Raw genomic sequence first — 21,262 nt, forward strand, 5'->3', positions numbered from 1 at the left:
GCTGATGTGGGAGGACCCTGGGCCTGTCCCCAGCCCCTTCGTCCTGGCCATTTGGTGGGTGGTGGGGCTGGAGGAGGGACAGGAGCTGCACTCCGTCTGCCCCTATAGTACACTGTCCTTGTCTGGCTTACAGACTGGCCACGCTTCATTGGTGGGGGAGATCCCTTTCATTCTTGCTGTGTACAAATAGGGCCAGGGAGACATCTTAGAAATGCTAAATATGACTGGAAAATTAAAGGTATACAAAAGCCCACCTCAGTTTATGTACTAGTTCTGTTCCATTTTATTACAGTGTCAGAGAGCTTAAAAAAATTGAAACACTGAAAAGAAGAAAAACTGGTTTAATATGGGAAGTACTTCATATGTTTTCAAGTATATGCATAACGAATGTGTTAAATATAACTTATGTTTTCATGGATTTCAATTAGACATGCATATAACAAAGTCTTTAAGTATTTTTTTAAAAAAGAATATGCTATCAGTAAATAAATACATACAAGTACAATGAGTGCATAAATAAAAATGATTAATCCTCATCTACTTTATTAATATTAATCTTGAGTAAATATTATTAGAGTAGCACTGTGTTAGTTTAACGAGGACTTTGGCTGGAATTGTGCAAACTTTTGTTGCCATTTGTATGTATTTGACTTTGCACTCACTAATAGGGCAAGTGAATTAACCAAGTCTCAGTTTTCTCCACTACCAAGTGAGATAAATAATCCTCACTTTACCGAATTGGTAAAAGGATTAAATGGGATTTCTCAGGAAGTGCCCACTGTAGCACCTGGCATAAACAAGTTGCTTAATAAGTGGTAGCTGTTTTTATTACTTTTATTATTAGCAGTTGATTTAGAGATAATTAAAATGCTAATGGTACTTAAATGTCCACACTACAAAACTCAACTTCCAACATCTTTTTTTTCTGAAGAGGTTTAGGTGAGTAGATTACATAATTGATCCTTGCCATTGTTTAAAGTCACATTTAGAATCCAGTTCAGGCAGGGATGGTAGCTTCTATTTTTAAGTCCCATTTTGATCATGCTCTAAAATTTAATGGTAAAGAGAACGAAAATGTAATTTAAAGAGAAAAGCATTATGTTCTCAGCAAAAGATTGAAAACAAAATAAAGGCTTTTCAGTTTGTATTGTTTTTATTCTCTTTCTTAAGTTTACTGCACCACCTCAAGGACTAAAATCTGTCAGATTTTGTTAGCCAGCTAGTTCTACTCCAAGAATCACCCTGTGCCAAATTCTTAGCAGAATACGTAGCAAAGATTGCTTACCGTTGTCAGAAACCCACTTGCTTCTCAGGCATTATCCGCCTAAAGGAGGTGGCTGAATGGACACCTCCTCCTTTGATCAGATCTGACTGCTAGTCAGTCACTTTCTGAGCTTCTGGGGATGTTGGTGCACAAGACTCTGTTATGGCAGTGCTCCTCCAGCCTTATTAGTTATACCTGACCTAGGGATCTCGTTTATTCAGTGATTCTGAGTCAGTAGGTTTGGGCTGGACCCACAGTAAGCATTTCTAACAAGACTTGTAGAGGAGGCCAGTGCTACTACCCTTGGGGTAGCCAGGCATTATAAGAAGGAATTTTGTCCTGAAAGTCAAAGGCTTTGATCCTTTTTTGGCCTTACCCTAAGTCACATGCAACTCAGCTTTGATTTTCCCTCCCTAGTGTTCCTACTTATGAAAGATGCTCTTAGAAAAAACTCTTTTGGAAGGGAGGGGCTTAGTGAGGAAGTGACAGGAAGTGAGGAAGAGGTCGTCTTTGTTAATGAATGTCAGGATTGGCTCTTGGAGGCTTTTGGACAAAACCCACTTCTCTCTATCGAAGACATTTAGAAACACTTAGCCCCTTTGGAGGATTCATTCTTATTCCACTTGAGTGTTATTTCTAAGTGTTAATTTAATTTTATTTTTTTTGAAGAAGTTTTTTGCTATAGGACGTGTGCACTCACCAGAAAGACAGGGACAGAAAGAGAGACAGAAAGCGAGAAATAACCCCCTGGGGGGATGGCCACACCGCAATCCCTTCTCCTCCATTCTTCTCTTGGGCTCTTGGGCACGTATGCATATGCACCGAGCGTGAATTTAAGCCACTAAGTCTGGGACTTGAACCACTGTTGACTACAGGGGAGTCCAGCGACATAGCCATTACACTAACTGCTGGTCCTATTTATTCATTTCTACTGCTCTAGGTTCCAGAGAACCTTTGGTTTTTCTGCCAGGTTTTGTTTTTTTTTCTCTCTCTCTTCCTCTCTAGCACCTTCTGACAACCTGATCCTTCACCTTTCGGTTCCAGTTGCCTTAATAAATATCTAAATATCAACAAGGTGGCTTTTATCATCAAATACAGAAAATATCTATGTTCACTTACATCTGGAGTTTCAGGAGCCTGTTCCAAAAACTCTTCCAGGTGTTTTCTTAAGATAAGCAAGAGATAAAGCAGGTGGCCAAGTGTTTTAAAGAGTACCAACTGGAATTGATTATTATTTGCCTGTTGGCATGAGGATGGTTGACTTACTCATTAGGCACTGTACCTTGATTCTATGAAAATATTTTAATTTCTTTTACATACCAAAGAAAAAATCTTGGGTTCAAGAAAAAATTTTAATTACAATATTAATGTATTCATATTTATGCTAATACATTTGTAAAATACAATTTTAAATATATGTATTTTTAGAGTAAAAATATTTTTCAGTTTGAAATGATTTCTGGTTTACAAGTAAGCATTGTGCAACTTTGTGGAATACAGTATGGTTTTTCAAAGCATGAGTATAGTGTGTAATCAAATCAAGGATATATACGTACTCATTGTCTTTAACATTGAACATGACACAATGTACACATTAATAGTTATACTAGCTTTTTTTTGAAGTATATATTGAATTGTCAGTGACATGCTTACTCAGCTGTAAAATACTCTATAACCTATTCCACTTGTTTACATGCATTCTTGTGTCTGTTGCTCATTTTCTTCCAAACACCACGTCCACAATATTGTCTTGTGTCTTTGTCAAAAATCAGTAGGCTGTATGTTGAGTTTATTTCTGGATTTTTCTGTCTGTTCTCTTCCTTTTGTCTGTGTGTCTGTTGATGTGCCAGTATCATGCTATTTTGATTATTACAGTTTTGTAATGTGTTTTGAAATCAGGTTGTGAAAGGCCTTCAATTTTATTCTTTTTGCACATATTGCTTTGGTGATATGGGGTCTTTTATGATTCCAGACAAATTTTTGAATTTCTTTTTTTATTTCTGTGAAGAATGTCACTGGCATTTTGATTGGAATTGCATTAAATTTGTAGGAAACTTTGGATAATAATGACATTTTAACTGCGTTGCCTGGCATGAGTTTCATACCTCCAAGTGTGGGGCTCAAACTGCATGGCCATGTGGGAGTCCGGCACTTTAACCAGTATGCCATCTTCTGGCCCCTGGACCTGGGCTTTTCTTTGTTGGGAGTCTATTACTGATTAAATCTTTGATCTATTCAGACTTTCTTTCTTATTCAATCTAGGTATATGAGAAATTTGTCTATCTCTTCCAGGCTTCCTAAATTGCAGGTGTATTGTTGCTCATAGTATACCCTGATGATCTTTTGTATTTTTAAATGTCTGTTGTTATATCCCATTTTTTCACTTCTAATTTTACTTATCCTAGTCCTCTGTTTTTCCTGGTTATTCTAATGCATAGTTTATTGATTTTATCTTCTCAAAAAATAGCTTTTTTCTTCTATTAGTTTTTTTTATTATTTTATTAATTTATTTTTCTTCTGTTACTTTTTTTTTGTATTGCTTATGTCTCTGTTTCATTTACTTCTGCTCTGATCTTTACTGTTTCTTCTCTTCTATTACTTTTGGGTTTCATTTGTTCTTCCATTTCCTTGAGATACACTGTTAGGTTGTTTATTTGTCATCTTTTTAATTTTTGTCTTGTGAGCACTAATTGCTTTCCTCTCAATAGTGCTTTTACTTTGATTTGAGAATGTCATATTTTTGTTATCTTTAGTTTCAGTATATTTTTAAATTTCACTGTAATTTCTTCAGTAGTTGTATAATTGTTCAGAAACATGTTTGATTTCCATGTAGCGGTATGTTTCTAAAAGTTATTTTTGTTGAGTTAAAGTTTAATTATGTTGTGGTAAAAGAAAATGCTAGATGTTATTTCTAATCTTTTAAATCTGTAGTGGCTTGTTTTATGTTCTACTTCATGGTCAACATTAGAGAAGATGTATGTATGACTGACAAAAAAATGCACATTCTGTATGTGTTAGGCAAAATGTTATAAAAATATCTGTCAGATCTATTTGGTTATAGTATCATTTAACTGTAGCACCTCTGTTTATTTTTGGTCTAGATGACCTATCCAATGATGAGAGTGAAGTGTAGAAATCTTCAACTATTATCATGTTAGAGTTTATCCCTTCAGGTCTTGCAGTCTTTGTGTCTTGGGTGCTCTGATGTTGGGTGTGTAAATACTTAAAATTGTTATAGCTTCTTGGTGAGTTGATCCCTTTAGTACTATTTTTTTAATTAATTTTTTTTATTATTATTTTTTTAACTTGACCAGAGAGAGACAGAGAGAGAGAGAGAGAGAGAGAGAAAGAAAGAAGGGGAAAGTGAGAAAGCAAGCCGCTAGGTCCAGGACTTGAACCACAGTCAGCCATGTGGGAGTCCAGCACTTTAACCACCATGCCACCTGCTGGCCCCTCCTTTAGTACTATTAATTACCTCCTTTGTCTATTTTTATAGATTGAAGTTCATTATGTCTGATATTAGGATTGCTACACCAGCTTTCATTTTTAGTTTTCATTTACAAGAAATGACTTTATTTCCAACTTGTTACTGTCAAACTATGAGATGTTTTTTATGAACAACCATATAGAGGTGCTCCTGTTTTTTTTTTTAAATCCATTTAGCCAGTCTATATCTTTTGATTGGGGAGTTTAATCCATTTACATTCAATAATATTATTGATATGTACAAATTTACATCTGCCATTTTTTGGTTGGTTCTTGGTTGTTTGAATTTTCTTCTTTTTCCTTCTGTTGTTTATTTTTGCTGTTTGGAAGATTTCCATAATGGTAGAAAATAAAACATTTCTATTTATTTTTTATGCAGTTGTTCTACTGGTGAATTTTATTTCTTCACATAAGTTCATGATGATATTTATCTTTCTTTAATTTCCAGATGTAATACTCCCTTAAGTTTTGAAAAACCAGTCTAGTACTCGTGAATTACTTCAGGTTTTGTTTATCTGGGTTGGAGTTATATGTATATATATGTGTGTGTGTGTGTGTGTGTGTGTGTGTACATATTTGATCATTTCTTTCATGAGAGAGACAGAAAGAGTTAGAGAAGGAGGAAGAGAGAAAGATTAGCACCCTCAGCAAGGTCTCATGCAAGGATACCGCCTCAGCCTTTTGGCCAGCTGGGATGACAGGAACACACTAGCATATGCAGTGTGTACAGTTGACCCAGGAACCAACCCCCAATGGTCCCTATGGCTCCCAGCATTACAGAACATTGTGCTACCTCTATGCCACCATAGCTGGGCCTGAGTATCTTTTTTATGGAGAAAGAGCTCCAGGAAGACAAATGAGTTTCAGGGCCTATTCAGGTTACTTGGAGGGCTGTGCTTCTGAGAGAACTCTGACTGGGTTCTAAAACTGGGCTAAGTTCTAGGAAATTTGAGTATTCATTTCTGAGAAGGTAGAAGGGCCTAAAGTAGTATAGAACACATTCTCTGCTGTAGGGGGAAATTCAGACCTGTACCTAGAACTCAGATATCTTATTGTCAGCTAGAGCACATTAATGATACAAATCTTTTATTTTTTTCCTATTCTTTTTATCATAAAATATTTTACTAATTTATGTTGGGAGTGGTGCAGAGACTATATTTGAATGTAACCCAACATTTTTCTCATGATATTTTTGCTATTTGGGATGATACCTTTATCAAAATACAAAAACTAAGAGAAAATAATAATAATAATAATAATAATAAATAAGTATAAACTACTTCTTAGCACTCTGGCTTATTACATAGTGTTTTTCTCTTTTTCCCATGCAGAAAACACTGAAGAACATGAAGACTTATGCAAGGCTCTTTGCTTAATTAAAGACATGATTGCAGCAGTGGATTTAAAAGTCAATGAATATGAGAAAAACCAAAAATGGCTAGAGATTCTAAATAAGATTGAAAACAAAACATACACAAAGCTCAAGAATGGCCATGTGTTTCGGAAGCAGGCACTGATAAGTAAAGAAAGGACCCTCTTATACGATGGTCTTGTTTACTGGAAAACTGCTACTGGCCGTTTCAAAGGTACTGTGACTCTCTCTACTAGAATAATTTCTCTCTTTATATATGTATTCATTCAACAGGGGAGATTATTTTTTAAAATATTCAGAATTGCAGGTATACTCACAGAAAGCCTGAGTCAGTTGATTAAGTTGTAAACTTCGATAGGCCAAAGTGGCCAGTGAGAGAATTTTTGGTGGGAGTTTGCTGCTCCAAGCAAAAGCCTTCATGGATATTTTGTAAATTTGCAAGTGTGCAGAGTTTGAAATCAAAGGAACTAAGAGTTCTGCTAGTCATTGGCATGGAAATATTACCTGGCAAATGTGGTGTGATGAAATGAGTTGAGGCAGTTCACCAGCCAGCCTCAGGTCTGTTGCATGCCTAGCCAGCTAGGGCTGTCAGACAATCTGGGGGAGAAATGAAAAGAACTCAGTGTCCTCTTCATTACTGAGTAATTTGACATATTCAAATACAAAGGTTCTTCAAAAAATTCTTGGGAAATGTGTATCATGAAAAATATATACATAGATTTCAAGATTTTTGTGCACCAAATTAAACTCGTATTTTAATTCCCCTTGTCCGTGAACTTTTTTAAGTCCCTGTGTGCATACTAAAAGTAGTTAGCTTTTACTCGATGTTCCTGTTTGCTAACCGTCATTAACTTCACTCTCTTGATTTGATTAGAGTTTATAGCAGTGTATTCTGATATTCTGAATTTTTCCCCATAGGGTGCTTGCACTCACATGAGAGATGGAGAAAGAGAAAGTGAGAAATCACCCTCAGTGGGAATGGCCACGCTGCAATCTTTTCTCCTCTTGGGATTTTTGGGCATGCATGCACATATTCCTTTTTAAGCTGCCAGGTATGGGTCTTGAACCATAGTTGGCCATGTGGGAATCCAGCACCTTAACTTCCATGCCACCTGATTGGTCCTGGTCCCTATTCTGATTTTTTTTTTTATGAGAGTTTTTTGCTATAGGGCGCATGCACTTGCCAGAAAGAGAGAGACAGAGAGACAGAAAGCGATAAATCATCCCCAGAGGGGGCATTGGCCATGCTGCAATCCTTTCTCTTCTTAGGATCATGGGCACACACATACACATGCACCTGGTGTGAGCTTAAGCCATCAGGTCTGGGACTTGAACCACGGTCGACTACATGGGAGTCCAGTGACAAATTTTTCCCCATAGGGTGCTTGCACTCACATGAGAGATGGAGAAAGAGAAAGTGAGAAATCACCCTCAGTGGGAATGGCCACGCTGCAATCTTTTCTCCTCTTGGGATTTTTGGGCATGCATGCACATATTCCTTTTTAAGCTGCCAGGTATGGGTCTTGAACCATAGTTGGCCATGTGGGAATCCAGCACCTTAACTTCCATGCCACCTGATTGGTCCTGGTCCCTATTCTGATTTTTTTTTTTATGAGAGTTTTTTGCTATAGGGCGCATGCACTTGCCAGAAAGAGAGAGACAGAGAGACAGAAAGCGATAAATCATCCCCAGAGGGGGCATTGGCCATGCTGCAATCCTTTCTCTTCTTAGGATCATGGGCACACACATACACATGCACCTGGTGTGAGCTTAAGCCATCAGGTCTGGGACTTGAACCACGGTCGACTACATGGGAGTCCAGTGACATAGTCATTACGCCAACTGCTGGTCCCCTCATTCTGATTCTTAATGGCTGATTATATAGCTAGCACAGCATCTGACCCAGGGTCTCTCACCCTTACTACACGCTTGAATTGCCTTTAAAAAAATTACTGATGCTCAAGTCCCCACCCCAGAGATTCTGATTTTATTGTTCTGGGGAAAAAAATCCAAGCTCAAGAGATACCTACAAGTTCCCAGGAATAGGTAGCCCCAAAGCCTAGTGGTTATGGAAGTCAGATCCTACATGGCTGACCATAAAATTTGAATCCTGCCCTTAGTGGCTTGAAAAATACACCAAGAGCAAGTGTGTGTGCGTGCCCATGGTCCCTAATGGATGGAGAAATGGAGAAGTATTGCATCATGGCCACACCCATTGGTGCTTTCTCTCTCTCCCTCTTTATCTCTTTGTCTCTCTCTAGTGAGCTCGTACACCCTGGCAATTAAAAAAGTAATAAACAAAGAAATGTTCCCAGGATACTCTATCATGCCAGGGCTAAGAACCATGGGACTGATCTCCTTGTTTTTAAATACTCATCTTTACTTACTTAGGCAAGCAATATAAGGGAGAAGTGGTTGCATTTTAGTTACCCAAAGGTTATTACACCTTGATTACATCTTTCATTGTTGTTTTTGCCATAGAACAGGTGATCTCTCCAGAGAGATAAAGATAGATAGTGAGAGGAGTGGACCAAGGTGGGTGGCCACTCTGCAGATGATTAAGCTTTGATGGAAGTAACAATTAATGTCTGAAATGGGATTTGTTGATCTTGAATGTTGTATTGAAATTATATTAACCACAATCTGTAGATCCTACTTCTCCAAGTCATTCGCTTTCATCCATTAATAGAATCAACAGTTTGCAACTTTGTGTTAGACTGTTTAGTGTTATAGAGGATAAAATTTTGTGAACAATTTGTAACAGAAGGATTGACTCTCAAATAACACTGAGGTTCAGATTAAACAAAATAGGTTTCCATATCTTATTCAAGGTGGAAACTGCCATCTTCCCCCAAAAGGTAAGGGTTTGCTCTGTCAAAACATTTTTTATTAGATATTTTTCTTCCACCATGAAAGCTACAACATTAAAATTTGCTGGGGATTTAGCTCTACTTACAGTCATATACACAAACATGCACCCTTAAACAGAGCTTTTTACCATTTACTATAATTATATTATTGTGTTTACTATAACTATATTACTACCATCTACTATAATTATTTATAGACTGTGTCTTTGGCTACCCTAATGTAAGTGTTTTTATACGAGTTTTCTAATTATATAGACTGAACCTAAAACTTGTTGTTTTTATAAATTTATTTAAATTTCAAACATTAGATCAGAATATTTGATAAAGGCATTTGAACCGTGGTTTGCCTTATTAATGCTAAGAATGTTTTTTCTTTGAAGATGTCCTAGCTTTACTTCTAAGTGATGTGCTGCTCTTTTTACAAGAAAAAGACCAGAAATACATCTTTGCAGCTGTCGTAAGTATTGGTCTGGAATATAAGTATATGGCTATGGTGATATAGATCTTAACAGTTCTGATCCCACATTCCCTTGAAAGTATTTGGAAATTCTAGTGAAATAAAATAATCATGAGCAAGAATATGCTAGTTATATTTCCATTATTTCTAGTGATTGCAGTGCTCAGTAACAAACATCTAATTGTATTGATTTATCACAACCAGGGCTGATAATCAGCTGTCATGAAAGTATTGAAGTACTTTGGCACTGCTTAGTGAATAGGTGCTGCCCTGAGCTCCTAGCTACCTTCTGCTGTAGCTGTCCTCTACTCTGTCCTTTCCTCTTTTTCTCTCCCTTCCAGCAACTAAAATGTTAGTGCTGGGCACAGCAGATCACATCCTGCACCTTCTGTGTGATTAAATGTATTACAGGGTGTTGTTAACATCTTGAGAACTGAAGCATTAGCTGGGTACACAAAAGTCTGGATTTCCTAGTTGTTACCCTGGTAATGGAGAATGTTTTCTCTATGCTAGTACCCACAGGTGTCTCCACTCTTTGTGCCCTTTAGGAAAAAAAGACTTCTTTTTTCTTTTTTAATTAATTAATTAATGTGTTTTCTGAAACTTAAAAATAAATTAACTGATTTACATTCATTCCCTGAGCATTGTCACAGTGTACAAAATGTGATTTCCCATCCAGAATATACTTCATAGTGGCTTAATCAAACATGTTATTGTCACTAATTTTCCATTTCTAGTATCATATATATATTTTTTTTCTCATCCTCTGCCATTTCCCACCCCCTCCCACACTATTGCAGGTGTCTACAGTTGTTTTCCACTCCCCCCCCATTTTATTGATTCGCAAAATTTCTTAAATAATCTAACTACTTTCAATAGCAAGTTCAGCTGGTATTTACATATCTGTGAATGCATGTCTGACTTTAGGCGTGAAACTCTGAGTAGAATGAATAAGGCAGCACCTAGCTGAGGCTATATAGCTTACTGCGGTCATTAAATAGGTATTTTTTCATGTATTTTTTTAATTTCAAGAAAAGCAGTTTTAGCTTTAATAAATCAAAGGAATGCTAAGGAACTTTGCTTAAAACTTAAAGCCAGGAAACAGGTTAGGATTCTATTTAAATAGTAGGTACATGGACCTATTGGTAGCTCAAGACAGGACAAAAATCCTTAAAACCGGAAAACAAAGCCTAGAAGGAAGGCAGCAATGTTTTAGTCAAAAGTCATAAAATGCTATTTCACCAGTTCAGTCTCATGTACTTAATCTATCTTCTGTTCTGGTTTGATGTTCTTGATTAAATTTTGGGATATAATATTCAACTCCAGGCTTGTCACTACAATTAAGTTGGCCATTTTCTCAGTTTTTGAACTCTTATTTCTGTGTGTCTGCATTTAATTTTCCTGGTATAGCACTCCCTTGAAAACTTCTTAGAGATCTGGTCTGGTGTTGGTAAATTCTTTCAGGTTTTGTTTATCTGAGAATGTTCTTGTCTTTTCTTCCCATATGAAGGATAATTTTGCTGGGTACAGTATTCGTGGTTAAAATTGCTTCTCTCTTAACACTTTGAATGTATTTTCCCATTCTTTCCTCCCTCACATTTTCTGATGAGAGGTCTGCTGTAAGCCTGATGGGCTATCCTTTGTAGGTAACTTGACATTTCTCCCTTGCCAATCTCAGTATCTTGTCTTTGTCAGTGGTTTTGGTCAATCTGGCTATAATGTGTCTTGGAGAAGATCTTCTTGGGTTGCTTTTTTTTTTTTTTTCCCCTCCCTCTTTTTTTTTTTTTTTTTTTTTTTTGGCAATTTTCTCAGTCTTTGTGGTGAATTTTTCTAGGCCAGTGACTCTTTTACGTCTGAGATTTGATTTTCTGTATGATCTAGTCTGCTTTTACTACTTTCAAGGGAGATTTTGACTTCTTGTATTATAGCTTTCATCTCTAACAGGTCCATTTGATTCTTTTTTATAGTGTCTATTTCCTCTTTTAGAACTTGCAAGAATTTCCTTACCTCCTGAAACTCGTGGGGTCCTTTCTCCTGCCTCTTCTGCAGTTCATTGTCTCTCTTCTCTTCCATCTCTGTTAGCTTTGTCACTATGAATATTCAAAATTCTTTATCAGACATTTCTGAGTTTCATTGTACTGTCTGAGGATGAAGAGGAGCTATTTATTTCCTTAGAGGAGAAGTATTTTCTTGCTTTCCCATATTTCTTGTGACCCTGTGGTGATCTCTAGTCATCTGATGGATGGTGAGGTAGAAATGATTCTGGAGGGGGACGTCTCAGCAGAAAATCCTCATTTTTGGTCAGGGAAAGCAATATTTCACAGCTCAAATTCAGCATCCATGTCAGGATAAAAGACTTCTTTAGTAGATGTTTATCTTGTTACATGTTACGAAGATAATGAACTGAAATAATAACCAGAGGATAAGCCACTGAAAGCAGCAAAGGGGTGGAGTAGCAGCCTCTGGTAGTGAAAGAGTTTTGTTTTCAAAGAGGATTCAGCTGGAAGTGAGGGTAGGACACAAACCTATAAAATTTATAGGAAAAAGGAATTGTATTTACCAACTCCTAGACTACCGAGTCCAGGAGGAATCTCTCGAATAACAGAGAAGGAAATTTCACCATGAACAAACAATACAGAAGACAAAGTAAGCATATATACCTACAAGTTCAAGTTCAAAACATGAAACAAATCCCTAAGATTTTTTAATCACAATGGAATCCTCACTAAGAGAATCAGCACAAAATAGGTACAGTATAACAGTGATGCAGAGCAGCCCCTTTGCCGTCTTCCCCCATCAGAGGTCTTCACCTCCAGGTGCCTATAGTGATTGTCAGGCATGTAAATGAGCAAGTGCGGTGGGTCTGCACCACAGAAACAGAGAGGCAGAGACTGTAGTGAACCTGGGAGTCCGTGCCCTGCCTCAAAAAGGGAAGGGATGGCTCAGCCATAGCCGGTGCTATTATTTGTCTTAATTAATAATTTTCTATTAATAATAATAATGATGAAATCAGGGTAGTTGGTAAAACCATCATCTCGATCATTTGTAACATTATTTGCAGTGAGTTGGTGCTAGCCACATTCGGTATTTTTTTTAAGAATTATTTTATTTAACTTTATTTATTTATTTACTTATATTTTTTAATTTGACCAGAGAGAGGGACAAAGTGAGAGAAAGAGAGAAAGTGAGAAAGCAAGCTGCCAGGTCCAGGACTTGAACTGCAGTTGACCATGTGGGAGTCCAGTGCCCTTAATCACCACGCCAACTGCTGGCCCCCACATTCTGCATTTTATAACACTAAACATGACCCCTCTACTTCTCTATCTACAATTTTGTTTCTATTAATCAACATCCCTTTATCTCTCCTATCCTTTCCAGTATCCAGTAGTCATTCTACATCTCTCTGCTTCTTGAATTTAGCTGGTGGTTTTAAACGAACACGTGGGCTCAGGAGTGTCAGTCTTCTATTTTCTCCCCAAGAACTAGAAACCTAGAATTTTTAAGTGGAAACCCCAAGTTGTTTAGTGTTTAAAAGACTTTGTTTTTAAATGCTTGGCACAAACGAGACATCTCTGCAGGCTGGGTTAGGCGTTTGCATTGCCAGTGTTTGGCATCTGTCTACAAAACAAGGTGTTACCTCCATTTCTGGAGATTTAATAAGGATTCTTGGTCATTTCTAGCGTGATTTGTGTGAGTAATGTGAGTATGTTTCTGATGTGTTCTGGTGAATTTAATGAATACTACTCTATACTCCTTTAGCTAGTGTTCATTTTTTTTCTCTCTTTCTTTTTCTCTTTCTTTTTCTCTCTGTCTCTCTCTCTCTTTCTTCTCTCTCTCTTTTTATTCTTTTAAATTTTGCCATAGGGCATGTGTGCCTATGAGAGAGAGAGAAAGAGAGAGAGAGTACCTCGGGGGGAGGGGGTATCTATGTCATCAGCCTTTCTCCTTCATTCTCCCATCAGAATTTCAGGTACACATGCACACTTGCTGTTTTTTCAAGCTGCTGGATCTGGAATTTGAACTGTGCAGTCAGCTATGTGGGATCCAACTGCCTTAACCACATGCCACTGGCTGGCCCTCTATTCTTCATTTTTAATAGTTCTTACTCCACCCCCTCCACTCTCTTCAGAATACCAATAACTGGCTCAAATACTTTAATTCTTGATCCTATCATCTGAAGTTCAAACCTACTCTGCCTTTGGGTTTGGTTTTGTTTTGATTAATTTATTTTTATTGCCAGAGGGTATGCATACTTATAAGAAAGTGAGAGGGAGAGAGAATAAGAAAAAGTACCCACCCTGCAATGGGCTATGGTCCCATAGTGATCTTTTCCTCCCTTTCTCCTTCCTGTCAGGATTTTGGGCATGCATGCTTATGTACCTGGCATGTTTTTGAAGCCACATTTTGACTGTGATCAACCTTGTAGAATCTGACTCCCTTAACTTCTGTGCTTTGGAGATGGTCCTGATTTCTTATATACAGAGGCTATTGTATGTACCTGGTATACTGCACATTGAATCAAAGAAAACAGACAATGTCTTGGATAGTAGACCCACAACAGAAAAAGCAATATTAGCAATGCTTGGAGGATCTCCCTAGGGATGGCAGTATTGTAGAATTCAATAAAGCTCTGCCACAAAACTGCCTTCATGTCCATTTTCAGAGGCAGATCATGGGACTGGGTAGACCAGTGGTCTGTCCTATTATGATTTTTTTTTTTCTCACACTACCCTAAGAAGAGTAGGGTGAAGAGGTCCCCGAGGGACACCTGGCCCACAACTTCAGATGAGAGCAAGTTGTGTAATGTTGGGAAAGCAGATGAGCCTGCCCCAAGGAGTCAGCAGTCAACAGAGTGGCATGTTCTGGGTAAAGGCGTCACTCAGTCCATAAGGGAGGTGCAAAACCACACACAACAGCTGACTCTGTAAACAATATGGAAGCCACAAACCAAAAACGAGTCTTCATATTTACCCCCAACTCTCCATTTTGTAGGCATTCTTTTGGCCGGTCTTTCAACTGTAATTACTTACCAAAGTCAGTCTTACTAGGGTCTTATTCATCTTTGAATGTCCAGTTTTAGACTGGGGCATGAAAGAATCACAGTAAATGCTGATAGAAGAGGTGATTTAATTGTAGGCTGGGCGCCAGATTTTAGACTTTTTCCCTCTGGTGGAATTATGCTAAGTCCAGTCCTACAGACATTCAAGAAATGCCTACTCTAGGCAAGACAGCGTGCTAGGCATATGGGGCGAGTTAGACCCATTCCTGTCCACCAAGGGCTCATCTAGTTGGTGTGGAGGGACATTTACAGGTAGAAGAGTAGAAGGTCTGTGGCTGTGATGGTGATGGCCACAGAAGAGGCAATTTTGCCAGGAAAATAGAAGATCTTGCCACCCTGTTCTCACATTTCATTTTTACAGCCCTTCCTTGGTTACTGGGATTCTGTTCCCATCACCTTATTGAAACAGTGTTGCTATTAACTGCCAAGATTCATGGATATTTCTGGTCTTTCAGCCTTCTTAATCTCTTTGTAGTATTCAGTATACTGTTTCCTGTCTTATGTCCTCCTAGAAAAATCCCTTCTCCCTTGACTATGGCATTTTGATATATATTCTTTTCCTGACCTGATTATTCTATCTTTTGAAAAGTTGTCTTTAAAACCACTCATTTTCCATCCTCTCTGTTAGAAGTCCTGTCATCTTCTGCAGCTCTTTTGTAAAAGTTGGATGTGAGATAGAGGTTTATCTAGGACTTCTACTTTTCATAGCTCATGTCTTTCATGTGGCGCTTACTATAGATAGGACACTGTTTCATCTGCACATCTTCCTGTGTTATGTAGGATCAGAAGCCATCCGTGATTTCCCTTCAAAAGCTTATTGCCAGAGAAGTTGCTAATGAGGAGAGAGGCATGTTTCTGATCAGTGCTTCCTCTGCCGGTCCCGAGATGTATGAGATTCACACCAATTCCAAGGAGGAACGAAATAACTGGATGAGGCGGATCCAGCAGGCTGTAGAAAGGTAACACTCTTTTCTGTCCATAATCTATAGAACGGACTTTTCAAGTGGGGAAAAGATTCTAACTGTATCTCCCCTGCATGAAAACTTCACCTCAGCCACAATGGTCTGTTCCCTGCCCCTGCACCTGCCTGTGATCACCCTGAATCTGCATCCTGTCCTCTGCACCTCCCTGCATGCACTGCCCTCGCCAGCCCTCTGCCTGTGTGCGTCCTGCCGGGTGCAGCCTCAGCCCCCTCGTGAGGACCTCTTCAACCCCAGTGATCTCTTCTTTACCTGACATTCGCTAGTGCCTGTTCTCTAATGTATCTGTTTGATGCTTGTCATATGCTGCCTCGTACCTGTTATCTTCCTGTTATGTGCATGTGTTTCTTTAATTAGATTGGAAGCTCCTTGAGGGCAAGGACTTGTCTTACATTTCTCTGTGTACTTAGTATTGAGGAATGATTTAATAAACATTTCTCGTGTGGTGGATCTAAGTGTTTAAAGTCAATTTATTCTCAATTACTTACGCAAGGACAGTTTTTATCATGTGGGTGCACAGTTAGGGGTATTCATTCTTAACAGTAATTTGATTCTGAAGTTATATGAAACTCTTTCATTTCCACTGTATGTGACCCAATCTGGCTATACTTCTACCCCTTTCAACCTTTCTACTCTATCTCCATTAATAATAAAAGTGCCCAAATGTAGTAAAAAGTAAAAATCATTTTAGTTATACCTTATGCCACCATTGGTATTGTGATGTGTGTGTGTGTGTGTGTGTGTGTGTGTGTGTGTGTGTGTGTATGTCTGAGCCACCCTATACTTCAGATTTTGAGAGCAATGTTATTTTATGCAAGGTAAGTTCCCTTATATACCCAGGAAGACTCCATCTCTGGGTCAGAAGGCATGCTCTGCATGCTAAAATTTTCTTGTTTATCATGATTCTATTACCAAGTGTCCATGTTTTTTCTGAACCTAGAGATACTTGGGTTTGGTTTTCAGTAGTCTTTCTTGACTGTTGTCTTTTAAAGTTGCCCAGAAGAAGAAGGGGGAAGGACAAGTGAATCTGATGAAGAGAGACGGAAAGCTGAAGCCAGAGTGGCCAAAATTCAACAATGTCAAGGTACGGTGAAGGCACTTTTGGCTTTCTGATTATGGCATTCTCCTTAGGTACTGGGAAGGTCTGGTGTCATGAACACAAGGTCATGACTAAAGCATGAATTCTGTGCACCTGAGCTCCACCCAACCACCCTCCAAATAATACAAAATGAAACCTACTAGCATTAAAAATGCTCAAATAGAATGACTCTCTTCCCTTCTCCCTTAGTGATTTAAATAGAAAAATGTGTATGACATACATAAAATAAAGGTTATAGGCAGGGTGGTACAGATGATCACCGGAACTGCTATCTTATGGTTTGATTTTAGGTCTTAGCACTGTCATGTCATAGTTGTCTGGCTTTGGACAAACCCAGTAAATCCAGCCCTCAGTTTCCAAATCTGTGAAGTAAGGAAATTAGATTAGCTTTGTGACTGTCAACTGTGACTTGACTTAGAATCACTTAATGAGGCAGGGTGCAGGTCTTTAAAAATACTGACGCCTGGGCCCCACCCTCAACCAGTAGAATCAGAATCTGTGGGAGATGGACTTTGGTATTTTAAACTCTCCTCAGGTGATTCTGAGACACAGAGAAAATTGAGACTGTTTGGATTAGTACTAGTTGAGATTCCTTTGGGCTTTAAGAATTCTGCAGTATTGGGACCAGCAGTTAGCGTAATGGCTGTGTCACTGGACTCCCATGTAGTTAACCACGGTTCAAGTCCCGGACCCGGCGGCTTAAACTCGCGCTGGGCACGTGTGCGTGTGTGCCCAAGATCCCGAGAGGAGAATGGAGGAGAAGGGATTGCGGCATGGCCATCCCCCCTGGGGGGTGATTTCTTGCTTTCTCTCTGTCTCTCTCTGTCTTTCTAGCACGTGCATGCGCCCTATAGCAAAAACCTCTCCAAAAAAAGAAAAAGAAAAAAAAAAAAGGAATTCTGCAGTATGTTGAAATTAGACAAAAATGATGCATGCAAAGATGGTAAAAAAAAATAAAATAGATGTTTAGAAACAAAAACATAAACCATTATGCTTGGGTTTGACCAAAATGGCTGAAGCTGAGTAGCTTCAGGCCTTTGCCTTGATTTCCCTTGTGGGTATTCACTCATCGTGGACAGTGATGCCTCAGTTTTCATTCCTGAGCTTAACATTTAGACTTAATAGAAAACAGCTTGAATAAACAAACAATAGCTTTGCACGTTTTCCTGGAATTAGGCGAATGGGAAAGAAAAGGAACATTCGACTGTCTTATTTACAGAAAAGACAAAGGAAACAGAGTTAAATACGTTGCAGGAGGCCATAGTCACTAAGTGGAATAGTCAGGATTTGAACCTGGGTCAATCCCATTCAGAAACGTGTGCCTCACCTTTTAGATCAGACTGCTTACTAATTAGCCACATCTTCTTGTAACTTAGGTGGGCATAGTAATGTATTCATGTTAGCGATAACCTTCTAAAGTAAATATTATTTTGTAGAAATACTTAGTAACCAAGACCAACAAATTTGTACATATTTGGAGGAGAAGTTGCATATCTATGCTGAACTTGGGGAACTGAGTGGATTTGAAGATGTCCGTCTGGAACCCCACCTTCTCATTAAACCTGACCCAGGAGAGCCTCCCCAGGCAGCCTCTTTACTGGCAGCAGCACTGAAAGAAGGTCAGTTGCTTTGAAAGAATTTGATTTGACAAGTTCAGGAAATGTTTATTAAGCATCTATTATGTGCCAGGTGTTGTGATCTTGGTGCTGAGGATATAGCAGAACAAGACAAAGTCCTTACACTCCTGGAACTTGTATTCTAGAAATAGCAAAATTATAAGACATAAATATGTCAGTTTGTGTCAAGTACTCTGAAGGAAAATATCTGCAAGGTAGGCAGAGTGATGGAGCTGGTTCTGTTTGAAATAGGATGGACTGGGAAGAATCTTCTTTGGTGTAATGATATGTAAGCAGACATGAAGGAAGTGAGAAAGCCAGGAAGATATCTGGGAGAAGAGTGTTCTAGATGTAGGGAATAGCAGGTGCAAAGGTCCTGAGGTAGGTGAGTGATGGGCGTGTTTGAGGAACAGTGAGGAGAAAGACAGTACAGATAGAACGGAGTGAGGGTTGGGGTAGAGAATGAGAAGAGAGAAGTCAAAAGTAACTAGGTCTCAGATTATGTGCACTGAAGTAAAGACTCTGAACTTCATTCTGAGTGAGATAGAAAGCATTATAGAGTTTGCATGGATTTGTGTTTTTAAAGGAACCCTCTGACTGCTGTGTGGAAAATAGACTGTAAGGGATGAAGTGTGGATGTTGTTAACAAAGTCTGTGTAACAACGGGAAGAAGGGTGGAGGATGAGATCACTGGAGATGAGAAAGTCAGGAGGTGTGAGGTCAGGATAGTGGAAAGACTGTTCATAGAATCAAAATTGCAGTGGGTTTATTCTTTATATTGAGCTTATTCTTTTTATGGTTTAACTATGTCCCCCCAAGTTTCATGAGTTGAAATTCATCTGTAATGGTATTAAGAAGTTGGAAACTTAATCCATCTGTGGATTTAAGAGGGAGAATCTTTGGGAAGTGATTAGGATTAGGTAAGGTCATTAGGGTGGGGGCATCATGACTAAATACTACTGGGTTTAAAGGAAGAGGAAAAAAGACCAGAACTGCCCCAACAGACACAGACACACAATTTCTTGCTCTCTTGATCTCTCTGAGGCTCTGTACCACCTTGGGACTCTGAAGGGGGTCCCCATCAATAAGAAGACCCTTACCAGGTGCAGCCCTTGGCCTTTGACATCCAAAGCCATCAGCCTAAATAAAGTTTTATTCTTTATAAATTACCCAGTCCGTGGTATTCGGTTATTAAGCAACAGAGAATGGACAAAAACATTTCATTATCATGAAATGATGCTAAAAGTATTGATCTGGATTGCAAGATCTCAAACTTTTTCTGAAAAAGGTCAGATAATAAGTATTTTAGACTTTTCAGGTCACAGTCTCTGGGATATATTTATGTATATGCAAGTATGTGTACTTTAGCAACCCTTTAAAAATGTAAAACCCATTTTTAGCTCCTGGGACATATAAAAACAAGCACAGAACAAATGCAATTTGCCAACTTCTGGTCTATATTAAATTATATATGTAAGTTAGTTTCTAAAATTTGTTTTTGTTTGCCTATTTCTTCTTAGCCGAGAGCCTACAAGTGGCAGTGAAGGCCTCACAGGTGGGAGATGTAGGTCAATCATCTGAGGATGGTTGTGGAGAACCTGTCTTGGTGGACACAGCCCGTTCTCATGATGCACCAGGATCACCTACTGCTTGTAAGTGAAAAGGCGGGCCTTGGCAGTTGGCTTCAGCACAATTCCAAAGCATATAGTGACCACTATAGTGAAGGTGACAACTCTGTCCTATTTAGTGGGGACTTGAGGTATTTTTCTATGTAGGAAAAAACCTGAGGATAAATACATATTATACAGGAATAGTAATGACACTGGTGTTCTAAGGACAAGGACTTAAAGAGTAGTTGTAGTTGTACTGCTCAGTTTCCCAGCCATGCTTTGTATCTTCCCCAAAACCTACCTTGCCTCATTTTTTATATTATTTATTTAATATACTCTTGAGAGAAATTTTTGGATTTTTTAAAATGATCTCTGCAGTCCATTAGAGAATAAATCCTTAAACAGAAAACATAACTTAGAAACTAGAGCCGCTCCCCGTCTCATACACTCACCACACCCACTCCCCAACACACATGGTTTGGTGGTATGTTAAAGGCAGAAGTGCCAAAAGGTTCTTGATGTATGTCATCCTATGCTTTAGTCCAGGTCAGAATTCATTTATTAAAACACTGTTTCAGTTTTAAATATGGAAATATAAAATGTAGAGAATTGATTTATTAGGTAATTTCTCAGGACCTATGTATACTGTTGTACATTTAATTGTAAGTGAAATACTTCATTGCAAAAGGCAAAAGTTTCTGAGATAAGCACATAAATAATATATTTTGCATCTTGTACAGGTGGTAAAAACATTACTTCCACACCATCCTACATGCATAAGATAAAATGTCTTTATTTGCTAGAGATTGGAGGATTAAATTGTCTGAGAATTTCTTTAACAACTTTCCTTGGTTAATTAAGATATGTAGAAGCAGTATAGTTTTTTTAGTGCTATACATTTTTTATTTCACCAGCACCAATAATTATTTTCCCCTCTCTGGTGCTGCTTTATCTAATCCTGGCTTTCTATTTTCAGAACATGCACATATGTTTTTCATTTTGACACAGCCCAGATTCATCAGGGGAGTTGTACTGCCCTGGGTGATTTCCTTTTTAAAGAAGAATCTCATTATGCCATTGAGGAAGTTCTATCTAAAAATATATGTAGGGATCTGCCGCTCTGAGCCTCAGCCCAGGGACAGCTGGGGAGGCTCCACTCCACTCCTGCAGCTGCCAGACCACATGGTCTACCTTCCCTCCTTCAGGACTGGCAGCAGAAGTCCTCCCTGTCTGTATCCGCATCTCCCCAGACGTGGGGGAGTTCCAAGGGGACACCTGTGACATTTGCTAGAATCATTGACATACGCTTTATAGAGTGGTCTGAAATCAGGATTCAGATAGAGGAGGGATTCAAGGCAGGTTAGGGGGTCCTGTACCCCAAAGGCTGGTTCAGTTCTGGGCTGGATTGGAATATGGTGCTATAAGAGACCAGTTCTCTTTATCAATTTA

The 21,262-nt window shown here is 38.7% G+C and overlaps 1 protein-coding gene across 2 annotated transcripts in view; it reads left to right on the forward strand.

Moving 5' to 3' along the window:
• ARHGEF28 (Rho guanine nucleotide exchange factor 28) overlaps positions 1-21,262 on the forward strand; it is a gene marked incomplete in the record, with an annotated part of 274,949 nt that overhangs the window by 200,048 nt on the left and 53,639 nt on the right. For both annotated transcript variants that reach the window (XM_027772037.1, XM_014587964.2), the window contains 6 exon segments: positions 6,082-6,336; positions 9,373-9,449; positions 15,289-15,467; positions 16,481-16,572; positions 18,024-18,206; positions 19,724-19,855. In XM_027772037.1, coding sequence (XP_027627838.1) covers positions 6,082-6,336; positions 9,373-9,449; positions 15,289-15,467; positions 16,481-16,572; positions 18,024-18,206; positions 19,724-19,855 — 918 coding nt within the window.

This window comes from Tupaia chinensis, unplaced genomic scaffold, assembly GCF_000334495.1.
Source record: "Tupaia chinensis unplaced genomic scaffold, TupChi_1.0 Scaffold000250_1, whole genome shotgun sequence".
Classification (NCBI taxonomy): domain Eukaryota; kingdom Metazoa; phylum Chordata; class Mammalia; order Scandentia; family Tupaiidae; genus Tupaia; species Tupaia belangeri.